This window comes from Lampetra planeri, chromosome 4, assembly GCF_965212315.1.
Source record: "Lampetra planeri chromosome 4, kcLamPlan1.2.h2, whole genome shotgun sequence".
In the NCBI taxonomy this organism is placed as follows: domain Eukaryota; kingdom Metazoa; phylum Chordata; class Hyperoartia; order Petromyzontiformes; family Petromyzontidae; genus Lampetra; species Lampetra planeri.
Genome location: NC_136110.1, coordinates 5,146,788 through 5,169,800, shown reverse-complemented (window position 1 = coordinate 5,169,800; position 23,013 = coordinate 5,146,788). Strand labels below are relative to the sequence as shown.

The window sequence follows — 23,013 nt, the reverse complement described above, 5'->3', positions numbered from 1 at the left end:
CATGGACCCCCCCCCCCTCATTAACAATCCTGAGCAGGTGACGTCACTCTACATGTAGCACTCCCCCCCTATTAATTATGAGCAGGTGACGTCACTCTACATGTAGCACCTCCCCCCACCCTTAATAATCATGAGTAGGTGACGTCACTCCACATCGAACAGCCCCCCTCATTAATAATCATAAGGTGACGTCCTCCAAATGGACACCCCCCCCCCATTCATAATAATTAGCAGGTGACGTCACTCCACATGGGGGGGGGGCGAGGCGCCTCCTCCCCCCTCCTCAGAGTCAACTTACAACCCTCACTACAAAGGCAGAACCCTCACGTCACGTGATCTCCGTAAAGCTGTTGTTGAGACATTGAAGTAAAATGGACGTCGTGATGAACAAGGGATTATAACCTTTAAATGAAATAAGTCTGTGTCACCGCGCCCTTACAAATTGCACACGAATTGATGCAATCATTATCACGTCGCGGTCTGCTATACGGCTGGAAGCTTCAGATTTACTGCAATACACCCGTCGTCCTTGTACGGGCAAAAGGATCGTGGTGAAGATTAAGTGACGATAATCTAGCCACAGCGCTTGCGCAATGCTCGGTGTACTTTGAGGCCACGTGGAAATGTAAAAGTCTCGCCGGGTGACCCACAGGACAGGAAGACCCAGATGCTGTAGGTGCATTGACTGAGACGAAAGGTCGCTGCACCACCGCCACCTTGTGGACGCACATACACAAAGCAGGTTGTAGCTGACGTTCACACGGAAATAGACTGCTCTCCCACGCAATCTGTGAAATTATGAATTTTCTCAATACAGGGGTCACGATTCGATTCCATTTGGTAATAAACGACGTTTGGCTCGTTATTACCTGCTCGTTTGCATTGTGTATGACTTATTTCCGTCTCTGTGCGCTTCGGTGTGTACCATTATCCCGAACGCTGCAGCGTTGGCACATCATTGGCGTAAATGGAAGAACGTGGATTGCTTTATCTAGACGATTTGATGTATGTATCGTGAGCCAGAAGAGCCGACACGAAATCTGTGAAACGTCTTCTGGGGGGTCCTTAGCAGTCTGCCTTTCATCCCACGAGATGCTCACCCGCTCACTTGGATCGTGAACGCATCCCAAGAGCAGTAGCAGCCTTCTATGTGCACAGATTGCGTCAGGACCGACCAGACCAGATGCGGTAAAGCAAAAAAACCCAACGAGCTCGCTTCCCATTGACACTAGAGGTAGGCGATACTGCCTAAAGTATCGATATCAAAACGTATAGTACTTGCCAATCCTACAGATTTTATAGATTGGCTGCCGATTTATAAAGGCCATTTTACGTCTTCAATATTGTCCAAATAAAACAAATAAGGCAACAAATGTGTTTTAAATGTTTTGTTTAGTCAAGGATATTAGCTTTGAAGTCAGATGACGTGGTGTTAATATCAGCAACCTATCATTTAAATCGGAAGGACTGGAACGGATGTTAGAGCATTGACACGTATCGCTGATTCCAATATCGAATATATATTATTCAAAGTACAAAAACACGACGGTAAACCTTACAGATTAAAATGACCAAAATTCCAAAGGTTGACTTTAGACTAAACTAAGTAGTAACAGCGGTGTGTGCCGAGGACACATGCAAGGTGGGTCCTGGGTGATAATTATCTGCACTGGAGATATAAAGGCGGCCAGGAATGGTGGGGGCCAAACCACCCCTTGAGGAGGTGCTCCAACAACCACAAGGTATTGAATGTCCGATACAGGGAATCCTCTACTTGCGAACATTCGACTTACGAACTTTCAGAGACACGAACAAACCTGTCCGTATGTGCAGTTGCCTGTTTAAACCGAGAGTCGTAAGTTCAACCGCCGCACAATAAATGGTGGTGGTGGCATCTACATCTGCAGATTATGAAGAACCAGTGGCATTTACATCTACATGAGATTGCACAACTTTTAAAGCCATTCCAAGTGTTTACTGTACATGCCATACAACAAATTTGGAATCGACAGGAGTAAAGTTGGACTTATGAACAAATCGACTTCCGAACAGACCTCTGGAACCTAACTTGTTCGTAAATAGAGGAGTCCCTATATGTCATAGTTCTCATTCGCTATGGCAGTGTAGATACTACAGTACTAGTTTTATAAGCATGAACATATCGGTGATATCTTCTTGGTTCTTTCGGTAAAGTCACGTAGAAGGGAAGTAATACAATTATTTTATTATGTTTTATATTTATTATTTTATTACTTCCCTTCTACGTGACTTTACCGAAAGAACCAAGAAGATGAATCCCTGCAGTCACGAAAGCTTTAAATCGAGAAATATCGGTGATACATTATAATAATATTGATATGGGTAAAATCGATACCGATCAGCATTGTCGCTAGTTTACACTGTCGATTATCGAAATGAAGCTGTGTACAAGAATTCGTGAGGTCACTATAATTAACTTAACCAAATATATTGTTTCATATTTCATTTTTATTTAGTCCCGTGATCTAATGTATTGCGTTTACGTGTAGGATTACTAGCGTGATCGGGACCAACTTATTTAACAGCAGCCCACCGAGCGTTTCTCTCCAGTGGGCATTCTCTTCTCCGTTGTCAGCCCTGAGATTTCCACAGACCTCATCAGCCTGGAAATAGAATATCGTCCAGGAGGCTATCGGAGGTGTCTGGTGGGCAGAGCCAGATAAAGTTTGATGGTAGCCCCACTTTGTACTTTAAATTCCTTCTTTTGACCGTTTTGCCACCACCCATGCCCGATGCAAACTTCTCTGCTGTTATTAATCTCACCTCTTACCTCTATTGCCCATTCTCTTTCTCTTCCCTCCCCTCGCCCCTCCACTCCTTCCGTCCCTCCCCTTTCGTTAGCCATCAGTACCCATCTATCACGGTGGCTCATTCCTCAATAATTTTCACGCCCCTGCCACCTAAATCATTCTATTCTGTCACCGTTTTTATCTAAACTATGTCAAGCGCATTGAGTGAAAGCGCTCTATAAATATAAAATTCGATTGGAAATTTCTGTTACATCTTTTTTTAAGAGATATACAACTTGTCAAGATAAACAAAAGTTTTAAATAACATGTTTTGTAATTTTCGGCGTAGTGATTGATGCCATGGATTTAATGATATTACACTACAGTGTAAGATTTTTCATAGTGCCACATCATTGTATTTCACCCAGCGTAAAGCAGTACCTGTGTGTATTGTTGGGTAGGCCCGCAAAGTCAGAGGCCCTTAGTTGTAGCTCCTTCAAGCCCCGGTGTTAATTGGGCCCTGCTGGTGGGATTGCCAACCAGGTGTGGACGCTTTGGCACAACGAGCCTGCTTTTGGGTTACCGCAATGTTTTTTTTACGATGATAAGGATCATCACGATATTAGTTTCCTCTCAATGTGTATTGTATTTCACATTTCTTTGTACCGTGTGCTTTGCTGTACGTACAGTACAATGGAAGAATACCGAAGAGTCTTCTTGGTTATTTCGGTAAAGTCACGTAGAATGGAAATAATAAAATAATAAAAATAAAACAATAAAATACCGAATAGTTTTTGAACTGCATGCGTCTGCGTTTATGATGATAGATTTACTATCAGTTACGCAATACATAAGCACATTAACTGTGAAAACGATTCCGTCAAATATTTAGCAAAGCACTAATTAAATGAAAAGACATTTCTTTACAACTCTACTTATCGAATTGATAATTGAATTCATATTAGGAAGTAAAATATCTGAGAATAACGTGAGAAACGATAATTATAACATTTTGTAAAAACGGATATGAATGTGGTGCATGAGGTTTCTCAGCCTTTCTGGTATAGCATCCAACACCAATAATCCACTCCCCTAAAGTTGCTTAGGCAATAATAGATAGGGAAATCACAAATCCATACCTCGGGTCAACATGATGCTCAGTGAGACATATTTCATGGTGCCTTTTATGAGAAAAGTACTCTGTGTATGTATTCGTGTTTTGTTTCCACCACGTAACGCCCGTTCCCCTTGCATTAAAAATATTCCTGCACGGTGTCAATTCCGCAGCCTGCACGCCTCCCACCCTTGGACGCGTTGGCAGAACGAGACGTCTGGTGGGATTTACTAATCCTCTATATCATTCGACTCTTTAAGATTTGCATTGGGTGTCCCTTATGGAAGTCATCACTGTGAGCTTTGCTCTAATGCTAATCTAACTTTGCTGGAGCTACGTAGACATACACTGGACAATTTTCAGACAAATCCTTAAATCTATATCGACTCAGAATGTAACTCACTTTCTGCATCTATCAACCGAAGACGGGTCTCCAGTATCATGTAGACCATTCCTTCATCGAGAACTCAGACTGGTTTCTGAGCCTTCTCTTGCACAGCACCCACACTTTGGAATGTCATTATAACCAGTCTTACTATTCGAAATGTACCTTTCGTGTTTGAAGTCCATGCTGCAGGAGCACCTCTGCCACAATTGCCATACACTCCTTTACGCATGTTTTATATGGGTTATTTACATAAGCCTGTGAAAAGATTGTTTTTTTTTATTTGATCACAATTTATTATCATGTTTTTGTCGCAAGTTCTGGCATGGTTCGTGTAAATATTTCATGTTTTTGCACTTGTACGCACATTCCCTTCCTGCAATGTCCTGTAACTTGCCGGCACTGCTGACAGTGTTTGGCTGTTTGTCCTTGTGACCGAGATGCTTTGCCGAATGTTTCACCAGCTGAAAGTGCGGGTTAGATCGCGTAAATATAAATGCGTGGTTAATCCCGCCACGAGCCGACACAGACAAGGTTTGTCACCAGTGTGCTGAAGTAGCAACTAATTGCCACGTTTTGTTTACATGGCACACCTAATTGGCTTTGTCGGGTGGTGGCGGGTTTTAACGACACATTTATATTTACCCAAAAAAATATTTAATATGGATAATATTAGTCGCGAAAGCCTACGTGTTAAACTGAATAAAGTCCGAGTCTGTGTTGGCAATTCATGGTTGTGGATGCGATCTCAGTGAGGCTCCGTGAGCATTGCGAACGCTAGGGGGTAGTGTAAACACAGCTTGTATGTCAACCATAAGCAAACACACGTAATGCTGTAACTTTATTAATGCGTTAGCAAGATCAAATGACCAGTTAAATCAATTGTTCACGCAGTTCAGCAAAAGCACAAACAAGGCACTTGCTACTCTCTTTTACTTTTAAACAGTATTCTAAAGGTGATATAAATCCATCACGGTGAAAATAACACGTATTAAAATCACCTGTTTTCGAAACGTTTTAGTGGCACGTGTACACATACAATTACAAAGATTAAAAACAATTAAATTCGGCTGTGTAAAATCGACAATAACAGCGAGTACTGCACGGCTTGTCGCTACTGTCATTGCTACACATGCAGCGGTTTGCATAATTACTGTCCAATAAAGCTAAATGAGAATCAATGTGACCGATGCAGCGACAAATTATTTCTTTAGGACATTCTATGACACTGTAACCGACATTTTGGTTTATAACCACTCTTCTTTGATATCGGATAATATAAAACGAACTACCACAACGTTCATGGAATTGTTTTGTCTGCTCGTCTCTTCAACAACAACAACAAAAACACCGCACGTGGGGAGTTATTCTCAACATTCACCAGGACTGAAAGTGTTTGAACATTTGCAGTTGTTGTGCATCTTCCTGTATTCGACTCATAATTCTTTCCTGCAATTGACTATGAGAGCAAACGAATGAACTTGTTTTTCATGAATGTATTGATCCGTGTAATATTTCATAAATCCACTGCAGTGTTAGGAGGATGCATTTTCTATAACGAATAGTGTGGTACTGTTGTTGGTGGTATATGACCACATAAATACAGAGATGTATTAAAACCAGAATAACACATTGTAATATTGTTTAAAAAACACCAAATCATGAACACTGATGTTTGTGAAAGTTTAATATGACTACTGTAATGGAACTGCGTTTTGTGTTTAGTTTGTCGTCCTTTCCTCGAACATACAATTAGCACGGTTGGCTACGTATGGTGCGAAAGAAATTCAACATACATACAAGATACATACATATGCGTGGAAAAGCATGGTGGTTTTGACATGTAACGGTGCCATAAATACTTCCATTCTGATCGGCCTGATTCACAATACCAATCCACAGCACCAAAGGTTTAAGAAAATGATTTGAAGCACATGCAACGTGTGTATCTCATCTACTTGTTCCATTAATCACGCCACCAAGTCAAAACACAATACCGGTCTGTAGTCAAAGAGCAGATGCCACCTCAACAGGATGCGAACACATCTATGCTAACGCTCGCTAATAGCGTATGAGCTCCTCCAGTTTCTTCTCCTTCCCCTCTGAACCGTCGTCGTAAGCATACATCTCAACGATGCGGCCTGCTTCGCGCTGGCCAGTCAGCAAGGCACCATGTGTCGTGGAGTAGAACTTCCTGTGAGTTGCCTCTCCCGCAAACAGCAACTGCAGAGGCTGAAAGAGAATGACATTCAGAGGACATCTTTAAAAAAAAAAGTGCAACTATTTCCCATGTAGCCTTTTGACAGACTGTTGGGGCAAGTGCTGTTAGCGAGTCGCACCTATGAAGGCCGCCACAGCACACGAGGGGGTGGGTGGCGAGCACCATGCCTGGCTGCCTTTGTCTCCCTGAGTCGCAATGTTTACACATCGCACCGGGTACTCAATTGAGGCCGAGTCGACCTAGGGGAGTCCAAGGACTGGTTCAAGTAATTGTCACTGGTGTTGGCCATGAGCAAGGATCAAACTCGGGTCCCTGAGTAGGTAGCACAGTGTGCTAATCGCTACTCTACCGCTCCCCACAAATGCATGCACAGTACTTGTGTAAAAATGTGTGTACATATACACGCAATAAAATATGAAACAGATAATAAGCTGCCACTGGCAATAAAAGGAGTGGCACAACCTACTGCACACGATGAATCAGCCTGAGCAATCTTACACCAGTTTTAAGTACTCAACGTGAAAACTGCACGCAGAGTGATAAAAGCGTTAACAGCAATTACTGGAATAGCTCCGCAACGTGTTTGTTCCAAATGATTCCTGGCATGTCGTTCCACATGCTGGGAGCTTCTCAGTTCAGTTGCCAGCAGGTAGAGCGAAGCATCGGACACCGTGCCCGAATAACACGCAGTACGAACGGAAAACGACGGGAGAAATCATACGCAGTAGTGTAAAGCAGCGTGCATTGTGCACAGTGCATTGCTGGTACCTGGATTTTGGTGCTGTCTGTATAAGGCAGGGGCTCAGCCAATGTGTCAATATCCGCTCCGTTTGACCCCACGCGGGTGTAAGAGTACGAGCCACGTGTGTACGGGTCACTGCCCCAGAACGTCCTGAGGATCTTGCGTGGTTTCACGATGTTTGGGTTCCCTGTGTGACAGCAAGGGAAATGTTATTTAATAAAAGGCAGTATTTAAACGGTGATATTATACACCCACAGTGAGTCACAATTTGCTGTGTACCCTTAAGAAATGAAAAGGGCAATGCCATTTAAGAAAAAGGTTATAGAACTTATCATCACCGGCCATTGTCCATCCACTGCTGGATGAAGGTCTCCCTGCACCGTTGCAATCTCTCACCATCCTGAAAACCCACGATCCATCGTAATCCTGCGCATGAACTGACTTCACTTCCGGGAGCGTTCTGTCCTTCGGTTGCAATTCCATCACTAGTCTTGTTCACTCATGATATGTCCTACCCAAGCCCACTTTTGTTTTGTCAATAAATCTCTGTAATGTGCGCATGCTCTGTAAGCCATGCGTTATTTGTTTCTGTCTCAATATAATTCCAAGCGTGTAACTCTCCATGCTTCAGGTTTTATTACATATTAAGCACGACTTTTATTCTAGTAAATCTATTATTTTCTTTAGAAATACAATCATTATATATAGTCTATTGCATTGCTAAAGTATTCTAATGAAAAATAAAATTGGATTAAACCTACATTTTATCATAACTATGATAGATACATTTCTACCCTACAATGTACAGTGTGCTAATGTTTCAATTCTACTATTATTAACTCACACACTTACACATAGTGTCCAGGACACATTTTCATTTTTTTTTCATCTACCCAAACCATATTTGCACGTACTCACATGAAACTTTCATGCTGCATACTTACCTACGGCAATGCAAAGCAGCACACACGGCCACAAATTCAATAGCACGCTCACACACAAATCAGATACAAACCCTGCAATTAGCACTCAGGGAAATGTGCGTATACCCAAAAGAAGAAAAAAAAGAACTAAACCAATTTTAGAATTTGTGGAAGCCATGAATACATGCCGAAACAATTCATAAAGAGCGACGGCACTGTGAAAAAACCCCTTGCGAATTAAATCACACATTTGGCCTGGGGCATAATAGAGAGGCAAGGCATTTGAAAAATAACATGTTCGAACATAAAAAGGGCAGCGTTGCAATTGCTTACTCTTGGGTTTATGATAGCATATATTACAAAGGGCATACCCTTGCTGGAAAAGAAAAGTCACACCAGATTAAATGTGAGGCTCATTTTAAAGTCCTCTAAAGCCCGACCTATACACACCGATCATACAAAACACTGTATCATTAGGACTTAACCCCCCGCCGCCCCGAATTCTCTGTACATGCGCTATATTTCATCGTCACATTCTGCGTTGTGTTACACTTGCCCATGAACTTGCGGAGCAGTTCGGTGCACGTCTCGGCCACCGTCTCGTCGTCCAGCTTTTCCATCTCGAGAGCCTCGTCTCCGCACACCCAGCCGCCGAGCACATGTCCGTAGCGCGACGCCGGGTAGAGAACGTCGAAGCTGCAAACCTTGCGATACCAGGGACGCAGCTGTTCCTGCTCCGACTCCTCCCCCACATCATCCTCCCACACCAGCTGAATGCTGTTGCACTCGGGGCCCCAGAAGGGCTCCTCAAACTCGAGGAAGATCTTGTCAGTGGTGCCAATGCCGAGCTTCTCTATGGCCGCCACCTTGTCGCCGGGCAGCGGAGGATCGAACATGGTGCCATGCCGCTCCTTGAGGACCCCCAGCGAGGCCGTGAGGATGACGTGGTCGGCCAGGAAGCACTCCCCGTCCTCGCACTCGACGCGCACGGGGAAGGTACGCGCCGCTCGACAACACGGCTCCATGTTGTGCGTTGGATTCTTCTCCGAGTCTCCGTTTGTGCCGTTTCTGCCACCGCTGCCGCCGCCGCCGCCGCCGATTCCGTTTTCTAGGCAACCGCCGTCGCTGCTGCCGTTTTTGTTGGCAGAGCCGGAAAAGCCACTGCAGTGCTCGGTAGAGTCCCAGAGAACTCGGCGTACTGGCTTGCTGATGCGTATGGACGAGTTTGGTATACCTCGCTGAAGGATGTCCACGATGGATGTGAAGCCGGTGGGGATGATGTGGTGGGCACCGGGGATTTCGGTCCACTCCCCAAACGCGGCAAGAGACACGTCATCCATGCTTGACGCACTGCTCTCACAACTTTCCACCTGGCAGGAGATGAGAGAGCCCAGTTAGGTTCATAACAATGGCTCCTGTATATCTGGTTAACATGTGGAAAACAGGTAGGCTAATAGGCTGACATCCTTGATTTATTCTTGTGGAGATGCACAGCTATACTGTTGTTTAATTGGCCATTGCAAAGTACAGCTATAAATGATATGAAACCTAATTTGATCATCTGTGAATCCATCAAAATACTTGAGTAATTTTCATTGTACGGAATCAACAAAGGGCTTATTCTGGGAACATTGGTATTTGATGATGAGATGTGGCTTTTGACCTAGGTTAAAAGGGTGACTAAAAATCATTCACGTGCTAATATTGTGGAGTTTTGTGGAGAGTGTCTTTATGAAATGAAGATACAATCTGAGAAACACACCCATAGGTTCAAATCATCGTGAAACTTAAGATCACATATGCAATACAGTTGGATGAACGATTTTGGAATGAAAAAAGGGGTGGAGCTGAGGCATGGTGATTATTGCACTACGCTATGAATCCAGTCACTTGAGTTCGATTCCCAGTCAGGGTTAACACCAGTAGCGAGTGATACCTGAATCCATCCTGAATCCTCTCTTTACCAACCTGCACCAACCAGTGTGAAGTATTATACAACATTTTAAGGCCTTTATCAAGAAGTGGATTGACGAGCTGCAAATTACAGTAGAACCTTGGGATTGCGAGTAACTTGGTCTGCGAGTGTTTTGCAAGACGAGCAAATTTTTTAAATAAATATTAATTTGGTAAACGAGCGAGGTCTTGCAATACGAGTAGTACGTGTTTACACTTTATCTGCCGAGCATCACGTGATCACAACTGATATACGAGTGCTTTGATATAGGAGTGCTTTGGATTACAAACATGTTTCCGGAACGAATTATTCTCGCAATCCCAGGTTTTACTGTTTTACTGTAGTTCCGAAAATTTCACCCCATCTGGTTGATGAACTGGAATTGGCTTGTTCTGTTACCATGCAAATAAAAACAAATCCAAAACAAAACTTCGGTCCCATATTTTCTACTTGTTTTTTTACGAGTAGTAATTATTAATGCAATAAATAAAATAAGAATATTGTACATCAGCTTTGTCATGCCACTACTGGATGAAGACCTCCCCATCACCATGTCAGAGTAGTGTGACCATAGTCATTGCAAGTTAGTCAAGAGGGTGTGCTCGGACCAGTTCAGATATCACTCGCCACTAGCTTTAGCCATGGCCAAGAATCAAACTCAGGTTGTTGTGACAGATTCAAAAGAACAGCGCAACATAGCAAGCATTAAATCTGCGACTAGCTCAAACTTGGCAAAGAAAATTCCTGGCATCCTAATACTGTGCAAGTACTGTAAGCACTTTTCAATGGACCTCTAACCCACAATGACGCAAACCACACATTTAAATATATTTCCGGACTCATTCGAGCAGTGCTGTAAACACTGGTCGGCCTCTCCCCAATAAAAAAGACTCACATTCACCAATAACACTGCCTTCAAATATATATATATAAACAGGTGACATTTTAAGCAACAGCCTTACTTCATAGCCATACTTTTTGAAGTCTAGATTGAAAACTCATTTCTTTAGAACTGATTTTTGTGTTTAGTTTGTTGTCCTTCCCCGGCATCTCCGAATAGCACGGTTGGCTATGTACGGTGGGAAAGAAGTTCAACACACATACCTACATAGCTCATGGACAATACAATAGGCTAATTGTATCTAATAATATATTATGTTTTGGTCTGGCCAATGATTAACCTTGAGAGCCTGCTGTAGCATGGCCAGCTTGACCCGCTTGGTCTGGCTTGAGTCATCCGGCTCCTCCTCGATGCACTTGCGCATGACTTCACGGATGAACTCGCCCACGCTGCTGCTGTGCTCTGCGTCGAGAGGCTTGTTCCTTTGGAAAAACTCCTGTGTCAAGTTAAACACCTGCGGTTCATTTTTTGGTGTCAGAAGAAAGGGTCGAAGGGGATCAAACAACGGTAAGAAAGACAAATTGAGTAGGCGGTAACATGAGAGATAAAAAAAAACGTTGACGACAACACAAGAGTAAAAAAAAAAGCCCTGAGCTTGGGTTACATCAAAACGTAAGTGGAAGCATGGGGCAATGAGAAGGCAAGACCGACGATAACAACCAACCTTGTCATAGAGGTCGCGGAACTCCTCAACAAAGTGCCGCGGCAGGCGGCGGCCGGACGACGTGAAGTAGCACGTCTCGCCCACCGTCGAGTAGAGGCTGATGCGGCCGAGGCTGCGCTCCTCCTCCGTTGTCTCCACCAGAAGGTTGTGCTCCTCGGCCAGGTGATACACAGGGTTCCCACGCGCCCCATGGATCCAGGCTGCTCCGAGCTCCACCGTCGTCTGGCCTGTGGCCGGCAGTGAGAGACGACAGCAGAGATGCTGTGGCTGCTACCTGAGAAATCGATACTGGCGGGAAGATACGGTGTTTCGATTAAAGGAAAAATCTGTTGGAGCGTTGCATTTTTACTCCACATGCGGTAAGTAGACATGTTTGGTTGCGAGGACAACATAGTAATTTCACGTATTGCCAACAGGGGCGGTGCAGTGGTGGATGGTTTAATTCCCAGCCATGGCTAAAATCAGTGGCGATGGATAGCTTAACCAGTTCTTGGGCCTACCCCTTCAACAATGCGCAATGACCACAATGGTGAAGTGTGGTCAAACATCCAAAACTAATGGCCATTGTGGTCAGTCTAAATTAATTTGGAGGCTGAAAGGTAAACTATGATATTCAATCCAATTGGGCAAAATCATTATTTTATGTCATTTGTATGCCATTTACCGTGTAGTCTTAATTAAGCGTAACACATACAACAGGACTCAATAAGTGAGTATCTTTATCACAGTGCGATGAAATTTCACTTTCACAATTAATAAACACAATTCAAATTAGTGTCATTTTACAATAATTTATTAATTAGGGAACAGTTTTTTTTTTATATTTTCATTGACTCAGTGCTCCAAAGATTAATTGCATGTTATCTACTATTATGCAAAGTATAAAAAGCTTGAAACATGTGCTGCAACATGAACTCCTCAAAGGCATGGTAGGAAGGATGCCATATAACACAGCAACACATGGAGGACAGTATCATTACACAAAAGGATATAGGGTGTTTTTCAAAACCTTCATTACATCGCTAAACACTAGAACACATGGACGGTTGGAAGAGCACTTTTAAATATGTTCAAGCTTTGTTGAAGCAACAGTGAACATTTTAGGAATAAGACGCAATGTATACTCAAATGCAACTTGAGGGTATAAACCAGGACTCCAAATTCTGGAAAAAAAGGCATTTGTAAGAAATAGCAAAAAGCTCCACTAAAGCCCAGCAGTATTTGCAATATCTAAAAAAACTAACATATCTACCTTGCAAACGGTTTCAGTGAAAATAAATGAATCATTCATTAATAATTTATATTGAGAGTTTAGACTGAAGCGTTATTTTCCAAAGCAATTGTTTTGGCGTTTCAGTACACATTAAATGCAAATTTACAGCCATTATTGATTCACCAATGAATGAAGGACTCCTCACACAATATGGGCTATTGGGGCTTTTTAATCATACTTGCTGGTCAGTGCAAGTTTGTAGGAGAGGGCAGGAGAGGTTATGCCATCACTCGCCACCTTGGCCTGGAATAAATCTAGAGTTTCCGGGTTCATAGTGTAGCACGCCAGCCACTGCACCAATGTCACACTCTTTAGAGCACTTACAAATAAAAAACACAGAAAAAATGTAAGTGTAGCTTATGTTTGGGGAGATGTTTTCAAACACTAGCAGACCCACCCACTGCATGTAATAACTGTATTTAATAAACTGTAAACCCATGTGACGGGCTACACCCAACTTGTTATGAAATTTGTGCATGTCAAAACACGAGTGAACTATCACCTTCATTTTAGATAGTATCATTCCAGCCAAGGCCACGAACTTAATGTTTTTTTATTCACGTGTAATAATTGCTTGAATAAGAGAAATACAATGTATTCTTGGTGCTGATAGGCTTACGTTAGTGCTGAAAGCATATTCATTTAGATGGGCACTATTTTGTATGTAATTCTGTAAAGAAAATGCATTTATGAAGATGCAAATTTTAAGGCAAACAATAGAAATTTCACTGCGTTGATTTTCTCAGATGTGCTTTGTATCTCTGTGTCTTCAGGATGGAGAGCAGTGTATTTGGCACGATTTCCAATGTTTCGCTCCATTGCCCCATGTGCTGGGAGCTTCTTCAGGAACTGAATTCAAGTCAGTTCATGAATTCAGTTCAGTTCTAAAAGACGCTACCAGCTCATGAAGCGAAACATCGGGCATCAGGCCAAAAAACACATGGTTCAACCCGAAACACAACGGAATGCCATACAGCAATTTTAACTGTGGCAAAAACAGATTGATCCGATAAGGACGGTGCCCTGGACTCACAAAATTCCTTGCTGCGGACGCGCCCTCCAAGGTGGCCGGTGGCCTCGAGAATGACCACATGGCGAAAGCCACGTTCAAGTAGTCTGCTGGCGGCGGCGAGTCCAGCAAGGCCGCCGCCAATCACAATGACGTGCGGTTCCTCGCTCCCCCGGGGGCCTTTACTGTGAGGCTCATCAACGCTCTCTGAGGACTCTTCGCAACTTTGCATGCCTTGTCACCGGCTCCTGCAGAACACATTACAAAATGTTTACTTATTCGCAACTTAACTTACCCTGACAATTGGTGAAAAACGGTATCGCAACAACGTCCTCCCTACTGAAAGACGAACGCCTCACTTGCTGGCTAGTACTGTGTACAGCTTGTGCCGCACAGGTACAGCTTCCGCCCCATAAAGTAGGGCGGCACAACACGTACTGCATGGGAGGCACGGTGTAAATATTAAGTGGTGGTGATGATGATGACGATCCCCAAAGTAGCCCATTAGGTTTTGTTTAGAAAAGTGTTGTTTAGCGAGCATCTATTGAAGCAGGCACGGAGCGCGAGCAGTTGGTATGGCCAGCGAACACATCCGGCTGCCTTAGTCACCACACTAGGTATGCATTCAAGAACAAGTTCAGAAAACACTTGCCACTGGTGTTGCCATGGCCAAATATTAAAATCAAATCACCAGGTTCATAGCACAGTGCGTGAACCACATACACACATGACTCCCATGTTTTTCATACTTTTAAGACACATCTGTGAGTGGGTACTTGTTTGGTATGGAACAGCTTCTACAACTCTCCTCCATATACATCATCTATAACATAAGTTTTTGGGTTTGAGCGCGCAAATATCAATGTATCGTTAAACCCGCCACCACCCGACACAGCCAATTAGTAAGGTTTGTCACGTAAACAATACCTGCCAATTCGATATGAGTTCAACACACCGGGTGTGTTGGACAGTAAAGCCATGACATTTATAATCCGAGTACGATGTTTCGCCAGTAATTACAACTAGCATCATCAGGCGGACAGCCAGAGTTGTGGTGAAATCCTCCTGCTTCGGTCTTAAATGCATCATAATGTGTCTGTACCAAAATGCTGAAATACTTTTTTTGGTTATGATAGCTCATTAAAAGTGGGCAAAGGTGACAGTGTAATGCCAAGACATCTTATCTCTTACACACCATTATGTGACATATCGATGCACTTTGTTCTAATTTTAAACCAAACTGAACTATACAACGTCTATACCATGCACAATCACTACTCGTCTTGGCTATAAGTCAATCAAATTCACCATCGTAAATTTCCTCAAATCTGCCAATGCAGCAGCACACACAAACATGTGTCATCAAGGCTCCATTGCACATAGTGGTGTCACCCTGGCTGGGAAACGTTTACATGTAAAAAAAAATCAGCAGTCACTTTCAAGTGGTCCCAAAAAAAAAAGTGACGGTCTGTCAATGTGTGAAATTTTGCAATCAAATATGAAAGCACCTGTGCATGCCAGTGTGCCAGGACACACTCACTGATCTAAGAAGGCTGGAATGGCAGGCTTTATAGGCAAGTGGGGGCATTTCAACAAGTACAGTATAAAAACGAATATTTTGATGAGCCAGTTGGTGTCCAGCACTCATGGAAACCGTGCATACTTGTGCATCACTATTTCTCACATAATTCACATACCTAGTGTGAAGGAATCAATGCTGGCAGGATGGAGGCGAAATCATTACGTAACTTCTAAACCACTGGATATAATGTGTATTTCTTTATGGTGCAATTAAAAGAAACTTGTTATGCCCACAACTTCCGTCGGCCGGTATTTCCCAAGCATCTGTGTAGGTGGGCGTGTGTCGGTGTGTGTGGTCTGTCTGAAAAGTCAAAATATCGTGCTTGCGGCTATCTAAACATAACAGCTGTTAAGTGGGGATGCTGTCTGTTTCACATTCCCTATGACTCACACAAGTTGTTTTTTTGTGCAAGATCCCCATAAAAACTAGAAGACACATCATCAGCAGTAGCAGCCATGATCCATCCACTGCTAGATAAAGCCCTCCCAAAGCCAATAGCCATCTCTTATGATCCTGATATATCACCATGACAAAATAATTTAATTTAAAGCAAATAAAAAATTACCTTCGTAAACTATATTGTCGTTTCCCCCCCCCCCCTCAACACACACGGAAACCAATCAGACTTTCGAGATACACAATTAAGGGTGAGGTTAATTATGGTGGTGGGTAAACTACTTAAAATCTAGTAAATCCCCATTTTAACTTTGTATCTCATCCCGCTAATCCTGAAAGTGTAATCCAGCGGTGATGTCACGGACAATGTCTCGCATTTGTTATTTCCCTTTAACATATAAACATCCAAGCGATTTTTAAACCAAACGCGCATGACTCATCCATTTTCGTCAGCAGCTTAATGGAAGGTCACTCGATTTATACAATTGCGGTGGGGTCGTTTTCAATGCAGGTCGGTTTTTGACGGTTCCACAGATGCTTTGACATTTCACATTGGGCCACAGACATTGCAAACAAGTAATTTACTGTATTTAATGCAGAATAAATAAAGTTAAAATCCAGAATAATGATCTTCATTAAAACTACAAATGTATGCGCATAAAGCTAAACATCCCTTCGGATCAAATGAAGCTTTACGAGACGCGTTCACGACTACACAGTCCATCCGTTCAGGTAAACAACTAACAGAGAGGCCTATTTGATAGATATTGACATCAACCCCAAAACGGCTGTTCCCCATCTGCGACAGAGAGAAACGGCGTTGTCAGTCAAAGCAGCAGCAGCAGTGCGAATCACAGAATGGGTGGTGAACTGTGTGTATAATAGACATGTGCTAGACATGTGCTAGGCATGTGCTAGACATGTACAGTCACTGTTATAACTAAAGAGTATGCGGGGGAAAAAATGTGTAGCGCTTGGAACGGGGTTGTAACATTCCGTTCGCAGAATCAGATACACTGACTTGTCTGCGGATGGAATTTGTTCTTTCTTATATCCGAGTGAAATAACACTGTCACAAACCGCAACTAATACATTCGTGTGTCTGTGTGTGTCTGTCTGTGTGTCTGTCTGTGTGTGGGTCTGTGTGTCTGTCTGTGTCTGTCTGTGTGTCTGTGTGTGTGTCTGTCTGTGTGTCTGTGTCTGTGGTCTGTCTGTGTCTGTCTGTCTGTCTGTGTCTGTCTGTCTGTCTGTCTGTGTCTGTCTGTGTGTGTCTGTCTGTGTCTGCCTGTGTATGTCTGTGTGTGTGTCTGTCTGTGTGTGTGTCTGTGTGTGTGTCTGTGTGTGTGTGTCTCTGTGTGTCTGTGTGTGTGTGTCTGTGTGTGTGTGTCTGTGTGTGTGTCTGTGTGTGTGTCTCTGTGTGTCTGTGTGTGTGTGTCTGTGTGTGTGTGTCTGTGTATGTGTGTCTGTGTGTGTCTGTCTGTGTGTGTCTGTGTGTGTGTGTCTGTGTGTGTGTGTCTGTGTGTGTCTGTGTGTGTATGTGTGTCTGTCTGTCTGTGTGTCTGTCTGTGTGTCTGTCTGTGCGTCTGTCTGTCTGTGTCTGTGGTTCGCGTACTGCCCCACGAACCGGCCCACCCGAGTTCGATTCCCCGCTCACGGCCAACAGCAGTTGACGGCGAATATCCGAACCGGTCCTAGGCACCCCTCCCTCCTAGGTCGACTCAGCCTTAAAACGAGTACCTAGTGGCGGTGTGTAAAGATGAGTCAGTGGGGAGACAAAGACAGCCCTTGCCCCAGCAGTCTGTTGAAGGCTATACGGGTGGTGGGTGAGTCTATGTCTTTATCTTTGTGTGTAACGTTCGAGACATCGGAACAAAGGGACTCTCTTATCCGACGCAATTACCCAGTGGCGTTGAGCACTGTGGATGGGGTTGTACACTGTAGCATATTTCGCATACGTATTGAATACAGTGGTTATATTTTAATACACATATATAGATTAATACCGACACAATGATGTGGATATACGGTATTTGATACATCGACACACTTATTATTATTACTGCAGCGATTGCCAAACACAGCACCGTGTTGTGGGTATATTGCATTCTAACTTACATCACGGGCAGTGCCATACACGGTACTATATGGGTTATACGGAATATACACTGCGTATCAAATATATACCGTGTACAACTGCACGAATCACCATACAATAGTAGGTTTTGTTTACCGTATAGATAGACACATCAGTTACATTCGTATTATAAATGTGAACATATACTGCATGTGCCTACGAGCACACAGTACATGGAAAATCAGATACAGTGCCGTGGTTGTTTATTTATATATAAATTGCCATATAACGTTACATTCTGTACCAATGGAGTACACAACTTGCCGGTGTATAGTGTTACAAACACAAAGATCTATCTCATTGCTGTGATGCGCCGTGTGGCTTGTGTATCGATTAACCACAATAAGCACACACAGTATAATAATCATAATCACTTTGATTGTACAACACACAAGTTGTGATTTTACCCAGGGTATATAGACTCAAGTAACACTGCTACTGGCTAACAAAACACAGCATAGGCTTGAACATAATACTACACACGTAGACACGACGATGTTTCAAATAGAGGCACATTGTCAAATAACACAATTTGTTAAATGTCACACACTCCACACACATGGAGCCACACCGCCGTACGTCTCAATACGACATCATAATTACCCCTCCACACGTCCAAACCTATGGACACACCACACGATAGACGTCCAGGTGGTGGTGGTGGTACAAACAAACAACAGCAACACACCCCACTAATACACACGGAGACCTTTCACGCGTAAACAACGAGACACAATCGCACAGAAATGTCGTGTGAACGCTTGTGTGTGGCGTGCGTAATCACACAGCGGCTTCGTCTTACACACACACACAGCGTCTTCGTCTTACACACACACACAGCGTCTTCGTCTTACACACACACAACGTCTTCGTCTTACGCACACACACACAGCGGATTCGTCTTACGCACACACACACAGCGTCTTCGTCTTACGTACACACACACACAGCGTATTCGTCTTACGCACACACACGCACAGCGGATTCGTCTTACGCACACACACACACAGCGGCATCGTCTTACGCACACACACACACACAGCGGCATCGTCTTACGCACACACACACACAGCGGATTCGTCTTACGCAGTCACACACACACAGCGGCTTCGTCTTACGCAGTCACACACACAGCGGCTTCGTCTTACGCAGTCACACACACACATACAGCAGCTTAATCTTACGCAGTCACACTCACAGTCTCACACACAACGTCAAATCGATGTCACTAGCCCACGGCCGAACACACGACAAACGCCGCTTTGCCCTCCGTACCTGTTGTGCTGTGTATCCTCCCGCGTTGCTGTGTTGGTGGCCGTGTGGGAGACGAACCGGCTCCTACCACCCCCTTTGGCTGCTGCTCTTTGCTGTAGGGGGTGCTGCTCAGTCGGAACCGAGGAGGAGGAGGAGTCTCGTGGCTTGGTGATGTTACGAGCGAGGGGGGCCGTGGCTTACGTAGCCACCCACCTCCTTTATTTAACCGGCCCGAACCGGCTGCGGCTACCGGGAGAGAGGCGGGGTGGTTTGGAGCGCGGCGGCACCACCCCCCCTCTCTCCCCCCCCCGGCTCTCTCCCCCCCCCCCGGCTCTCTCCCCCCCCGGCTCTCTCCCCCCCCCGGCTCTCTCCCCCCCCCCGGCTCTCTCCCCCCCCCCCGGCTCTCTGCCCACCACCACCACCACCGCTCTCTGCCCACTGCCAATGCCTCTCACGCCCCGGAAGGGAAGGGACGCAAAGTCCCTCCCCGCTCGCCCCGAGGAGGGCTTAGCGCCCGTAGCTCGCCTCGCTGCCTTGCACTCTCCCACTTCCCTTCTCCGCTATCCATTCCCTCTTAATTCATTTTATCCCCCACCGTGTGCTGATCGGCTCTTGCTTCCCCCGTGTTTTGAGTCTGCTCCCCCGCTCCCTTCTCTGTGTGTTTGACTCTGTTATCAATTTCCCTGTCTCTCCGTGTGTTCCATACGTGTCTCCGTGTGTTCCATACGTGTCTCTTCCCTATATCCCTGTGTGCTGCATGTCTCCCTTGCCCGTGTGTTCCTCCTCTGTATTTGACTCTGCTATCCATTCCCGATCTCCCTGTGTGATCCATGTCTCCCTTGCCCGTGTATTCCTTCTCCACTCCCCCCGTCTCTATTTGCTATCAATTCCCCGCGCCGTTTCCCCACGTGTTCCACATGTTCTCCCTTCCCCGTCTTTTGACTCTGCTCTCTCCCCTGTGTATTTGGCTCTGCTATCCCTACCTCGTGTGCTTCGTCTGTATTCCCTTCCCCTTGTGTTCCATCTGTCTTCCTTGCGTGATTTAACTCAATTCCCCCTTCCCCTGTGTGTTTCTCCTTTGCATTGAGTTGAGCTAAGGGGGCCCGCTTCTGATACCATGTTGCACTAACATTGCCCATCAGGGTTGGGGATTAAACTTGTCCGACTGTTTTAATCTGTTGCTTGGTTTAATCCTTCGCTTGACGTTAGAGGAGTTGAATCATGTCGACATACTCGCCAATTTTATTCACTGCCACATTACAGGATACATTTTCAAACGTATTTGAAGCACAGGTATAAATATACATACATACAGAAACGATTTAGAATCTCAGATTTACTTCGATCTAAATGATTAAACTACTGGACATCTGCGAAAAGGGGCTTTACAGCTAATCGGATTCCGATTCTGAAATAAGAGGTGGGCCTGAGCAGGATAGAGTACTTTTGGAAAATTAAAATTTACTCGCACTGGCTTTGTGTTTGCAATGGATACAACTTAAGTGAAGTTACTCGAAATATGTAACATTGCAATGAAAACATACTGCCATGTACTTTAAGGCATTATTTTGAAGGTGATCCGGCTAAACGCGTCGAAGAATTCTAGTTGTGTTTAAACTCTCCTGCAAACTTCTGTTCAAATGGGCCCTTAAGCGTCGTCAGCAAATGTATATCATAGGATCTCATTCGGGAAAAGGAAATGCATATACCTTTTGCACATTCTCAATTATTACAACCAAATTTTCTCGGAATATATTTTATTTTAGAAATATTTACCCAGTTGTATCAATGAATTTTGACTTGAACATAGATGTGTGAATTTCATAATTGATTTAAATGAGCATTTAATAGATTTTATATATTCATCATAACAGTTCCATGTTCATTCCATCACTACATAAGCACAAAGAACAGTTGATTGTTAGCTAACTCACCAGGTAAATTATGGTGAACAGGGTTCTGAAGAACATTTTCTGGTTAACTAAAGTATTTCAATTGCTATATATGTTTTAATTTGATATACTTTGTGATTTCTATGGTCTTAAGGTAAAATATTTGTGCCTTTCTTTTATAAGTAGTTTCATTGCATATTTTGAAGAGTTAGATACATCGTGGCTATTTTGAGTTCTGAATTACATTAAGCTTGATTTTGTATTAACCTCATTTACACTATGCTGTGGTGTGGATTTGCTTAAGGTTTTTTTAGGCTTTAGATAATATACACATTAAAAATGATTGCTTTACATGAGCAATCTGCTGTGACCTTAATGACATAATTTGCTCTAAATTTGTTGGACGCATTTAAAGCTCAAACGCAGAGATTCAGTATATTACGATGTATGGGAAGAATAACAACCAAAGCAAGAAAGAGTCACGCACATTGCTAAACACTCATGAGGAAATAAGATGACTGGCATTTGTGGTAGGGTGAAAATTCTCGTGAGAACCATGTTTAGTCATCAGGAAACTAAGAACGCTATAGTTCTATTGTCCTTTAAATTTCTCACGTCACTAAACAAATTTTGCTCAGCGTCAGTACGTGTTAGAGCTTGCCACTTCCACAGCAAAGACGCTAAATATTTCACTTCTCTCCAAGTGTAGCTATGTGATATAGACCAACAGTCGCAGTAAAATGCATTTTCATGGTATTGTTTAACACACATTAACGAACATCAAATAATACAAAGTAAACATTTTAATCCGGCCATTGTATGGTCTTGCTGGCAGACTAAGAATGGTATTCTATCGTTGAGAAAAGTATTCCAAAAACATTGCAACTCAAAACTAAAGCACACCATTGAATAAAAAAAAATCAGTTAATGAATAAACGTCCTTTAACCTTGACGATTCACGGTACATGCAAGTGGGCCCTCACAAAATATATTATGCAATAAAACCCCACATTTATTATAAAGGTATAGCCAACAAATTTTTATTTCACCCGAATGAAGGCAAATACAGTCAAGATAAAGATTGAATCGTAGCTGAAGTCATGGATGCTACGCCTAGCCAACTCCTGCCAGATCCGACAACTGCCTCGCTGGAGACTTGCGACATCCAAAGTATGCCCTAAGATTAACCCTCCATCTGGTCTCGGGGCTTCCTTCCCCTCGGTCACTCGACCCGTGAAGACCACTCCAATGCCGGTCTCACTAACCAGCGCTTCCCCATTCTGAATATGTCCTACCCAACACAGCCGTTTTTGCGTAATCATATATCTACAACACTTACCTACCACGTCCATACAGTACGTATGTATAATATGCAAAATATAAATATCTAACAACATAATTACTTCAGAACAAAGCCAACTCCCCCCCCCCCCAAATAAATCACATCTGAAATAAAAAGTTTTGACGGCTGGATTTCTTACCTGCTTAAACAAAAGCTGCGGCAATGCCTCGAGGCTTTTCGTCAAGACGAATACAACAGCGGTATGATGCCGAAGAACCTCCCCGTGTTTAATATAGTGGAGGTGACGTGTCATATGTTGCGTGAGCTTTGGCCAGAGACATGCCATCAAATCGCCCTGGGAAAGTTTTTTCGGTAGGGTGGTTGTTAAGTCCTTACACAAAGACATTCAGTACTGTAATTTAATATAACTTAGGTGGAGCGGTAACGCATTGGTTAGCTCTTGAACCGAGTGACTCCAGTTCTATTTCTGGTCAAGGCTAACATCAGTGATCAACCAGC

The 23,013-nt window shown here is 43.7% G+C and overlaps 1 protein-coding gene across 2 annotated transcripts; it reads right to left on the bottom strand.

Annotated features, from left to right (window-relative positions):
- Positions 1–5,095: 5,095 nt before the first annotated feature.
- Positions 5,096–22,718, bottom strand: LOC144717609 (spermine oxidase-like). Of its 2 annotated transcripts, none has more exons than XM_078593106.1 (7): positions 22,694–22,718; positions 13,979–14,202; positions 11,673–11,899; positions 11,289–11,462; positions 8,710–9,523; positions 7,257–7,417; positions 5,096–6,499 (listed from the first exon to the last, which is right to left on the bottom strand). In XM_078593106.1, the coding sequence occupies exons 2-7, from the start codon at positions 14,184–14,186 to the stop codon at positions 6,329–6,331; spliced, it is 1,755 nt and encodes a 584-aa protein (XP_078449232.1). In that variant the 5' UTR covers positions 14,187–14,202; positions 22,694–22,718; the 3' UTR covers positions 5,096–6,328. The 2 variants fall into 2 exon arrangements, with proteins under 2 accessions (XP_078449232.1, XP_078449231.1); XM_078593105.1 differs by lacking the exon at positions 22,694–22,718 and adding an exon at positions 19,342–19,599.
- Positions 22,719–23,013: the final 295 nt, after the last annotated feature.

What these genes read in the sequence shown, in the direction of transcription:
- LOC144717609 (XM_078593106.1), bottom strand. Translation starts at nt 14,186, where the DNA reads ATGCAAAGTTGCGAAGAGTCCTCAGAGAGCGTTGATGAGCCTCACAGT. An exon ending in TCCGCGACCTCTATGACAAG is followed by an intron (nt 11,463 to 11,672) that starts GTTGGTTGTTAT and finishes AATGAACCGCAG; the next exon opens with GTGTTTAACTTGACACAGGA. An exon ending in TGCTACAGCAGGCTCTCAAG is followed by an intron (nt 9,524 to 11,288) that starts GTTAATCATTGG and finishes ATCTCCTGCCAG; the next exon opens with GTGGAAAGTTGTGAGAGCAG.